At 46.5% G+C, this 3,266-nt stretch overlaps 1 protein-coding gene across 1 annotated transcript; it reads left to right on the top strand.

Moving 5' to 3' along the window:
• Positions 1–465: 465 nt before the first annotated feature.
• LOC103118554 (large ribosomal subunit protein eL22-like) lies at positions 466–987 on the top strand. The gene has a single exon (XM_060192627.1). The coding sequence runs from the start codon at positions 516–518 to the stop codon at positions 903–905; it is 390 nt and encodes a 129-aa protein (XP_060048610.1). The 5' UTR covers positions 466–515; the 3' UTR covers positions 906–987.
• Positions 988–3,266: the final 2,279 nt, after the last annotated feature.

Raw genomic sequence — 3,266 nt, 5'->3', positions numbered from 1 at the left:
ATCCATCCACACATCCATCCATCCACACATCCATGAATTCATCCATCCATCCACATATCCATCCATCCAAAACTTGGAGTCACTCTCTATTGATTAGGTACTATTGGGGGCCTCTGTGTGTGTGTGTCTCTTTCTCTCTTTTTCTCTACTGTAGTTCCTTCTCTGAGACAAGTGACAATCATCTTGCCTAGTTCAGAGACAACTGTTTGGATCTGAGAGGAAGTGACGGTGTGGGAGAGTCTGTCAGTGGAAGGGCTGGCCTTAACCTCTTCTCATTGTTTCGCTTTGGGGGAGCCCATGAGAGCCATGGGAAGCTCTTTTCTCAAGATCAGGACTGGGCAGAGCTTCTCTGCACGGCACCTTTAACCCTCAGGAATGACTTAGCAGGTGCTGAACTCTGAGCTGCAGGCTGGGCCCTAGTGGAGGGGCAGTGGCTTTAAAACAGGTTTGCAGGTGCTGCAGACTCTTTACGTCTGCGTAGTCTGCCCACCTCCCTTTCTGCCTCCGCTGCAGCAATGGCACCTATGAAAAAACTTGTGGCAAATGGGGGCAAAAAAAATAAGCAGGTTCTGAAGTTCACCCTTGAATGCACACACCCTGTTGAAGATGGAATCATGGATGCTGCTGATTTTGAGCAGTTTCTTCAGGAGAGAATCAAAGTGAATAGCAAAGCTGGGAATCTCAGTGGTGGGGTTGTAACCATTTTAAAAAAAAAAAGCAAGAGCAAGATCACTGTGACTTCTGAGGTGCCTTTCTCCAAAAGGTATTTGAAATATCTCACCAAAAAATATTTGAAGAATAATCTACGTGATTGGTTACGCGTAGTCGCTAACAGCAAAGAGAGCTATGCATTGTGTTACTTCCAGATTAACCAAGATGATGAAGAGGAGGAAGATGAAGATTAGAGCTCTTTTATCTGGAATGTTTTGTATGAGTTCTTGAATAAAACTTGGAAACCAAATAAATAAATAAATAAATAAATAAAACAGGCTTGCGAATCCCCCCAAGACATTTCTCAGCAGAATGCAAGGGTCTGGATGGCCTCTCCCTGAATATGAACCAGGCCTGGTGACGTACTTGGAATGATCAGAGCAGGACCCTGAAGGTGCTCAGTTTCTCCCCGGCTCTCTCTCTGGGGGATTCTACAGGGCTATCTGTTACTCCGTGACTGATTCCAACAAGTGTGTTTGCAGGAGGTGCACAGAAATCTTTGAGAGGGCACATCAGGTTTTGGCACAGTGACTAAAGCAGTGGACTCTCAAACACGGCATGCTGAGTCTGAACCCCAGGCATGACATGTGCCAGAGTGATGCTCTGGTCCTCTTTATTTATGGATAAATATATAATGTGTTTGTTTCTTTGTTTGACTTTGCCTCCAGGGTTATCACAGGGGCTCGGTGACAGCACTAAGAATCCACTGCTCCTGGAGACCATTTTTTTCCATTTTTATTGTGGTCATCGTTAATGTATTATTTTTGTTGCGATTGCTGTTGTTGTTGGATAGGACAGAGAGAAATCGAAAGAAGAGGGGGAAACAGAGGCAGAGAGAAAGAAAAACACCTGTAGACCTGGTTTACTGCTTGTGGGGAGCTGGGGGCTCGAGCTTTGTGCTGGTCCTTGTGCTTCCCATGTGCTTAACCTGCTGCACTACCACCCGGCCCCCATAATGTTTGTTTGTTTTAAAAGACAACCAGTAATGCGTGTATAGCTTTGACAAAGGTCCTCCTAAGGTGGCCTGAAATAAACAGGGTGATGAGTCTGCTCAAGGGTGGGAGCTAGGGCAGTGTTTTTTGGAGTAGGGGATGGTATGTGTAAAGAGGCAGAGAGAAGGAAGCCAGGTCGCAGGAAGGAATGAATCAGGGCAGGTGAGGCTAATCGGTAGGGGGCAAAGTCACTGGTGGTTTTCAGCCAGGCTGGACAGGAGTGGGAGGTGGGTCTAGGCAGGGTGAGTCCATGCTGAGGATCTAGGGTGGTAGCTTTGGGGGCTGAGAGAGAGCCCACCCACCAGGTAAAGTACAGGCCTTGCTATGATTACAGCCTAGATGCCACATGGGCATGCCATAGCAGAAAGGAAGACCAGAGCCTTGATGACCCCCCTTCCTTTCTTTCTCTCCCCCCATCTTTCTCTCTCTCTCTCTGGAAAAGTAATCCAGAGCTCCTCTGTGAAAGTCTCCAGCTCCACACTAAAAAAAGGCGGGGGGGGGGGGAGCACAGGGGAGGATCATAACTTTTGTCCCTACAGCAATGGCAGAATGTCAGAGCATGGAGCTATTTCACTTTTAATAGCCTCTATTTCTTTTTAACATAATACTCCATACACACACACACACACACGATCATGATTAATAGAACGATCACATTATATTATGTTATATATGACATAATATTAAAAAGGACTTTGTATCACATTTTTATAGCCACAAGCAGGAAAACAACCTTAACGTAGGAAATAGTGTTTATTAGTCAGCGTGCTTGTTGTGCGTGAATATTGGCCATACATATTCTGCTCCAGAAAGATTCTCTCTAACCATTCTCATTTCCTTCCTTCCTTCCTTCCTTCCTTCCTTCCTTCCTTCCTTCCTTCCTTTTCTCTTCTCTTTCTTTCTTTTCATTCTTTTTTTAGATAGAGGCAGAGAGGAAAGCAGAATGAAAGAGACCACAGCACTCCAGATAAGCTATCTTCCTTTGTCTCTCTCTTCCTATTTTTCTCTCTTCCTTTCTCTTTCTCTCTCTTTCTTTCCCTTCTCCCTTTCTTCCCTCCTCTTTCTTTCTCACTTTCTCTCCTTCCTCCCCTTCCTTCCATTCTTTCTTCCTCTCTCTCTCTCTCTCTCTCTTTCTTACCACCAAGATTTGGTGTCTACATGACTATATCACTCCCAGTGGCATTTTCCACATCTTCTCTTTCTTTTTATGACAGAGGCAGAGAGAAAGAGAGAGGGAGACAGAGATACAGAGGGAAAAGGAGAGATACCTGCAGCACTGCTCCAAGTGCCCCCTAGCCCAGCAGGTGGGAACCAGGGACTTGAACCCAGGTCTTGGTGGATGGAGACATATGAGCTCTGCTGGGTGTGCTCCCACCCTGACAGTCTCTGCACCCAACTCCCCTTTACCACCTAGAGGTTCCTGTCTGGACTCTGGACTCTGGTTACAAACAGCTGCCTGGTGTCCCTCGCCGGTCCCTACGTTCCTGGATTCCTGTGCTTCCTACACAGGAGTCAGGCTGGCCCCTTGACGCTGACCCGTGGAGAATGCATCACGACTGTCAG

Source organism: Erinaceus europaeus, chromosome 6 (genome assembly GCF_950295315.1).
Source record: "Erinaceus europaeus chromosome 6, mEriEur2.1, whole genome shotgun sequence".
Lineage (NCBI taxonomy): Eukaryota > Metazoa > Chordata > Mammalia > Eulipotyphla > Erinaceidae > Erinaceus > Erinaceus europaeus.
Note: the sequence above shows the minus strand (reverse complement) of the source record. Positions and strands in the feature narration are given on the sequence as shown.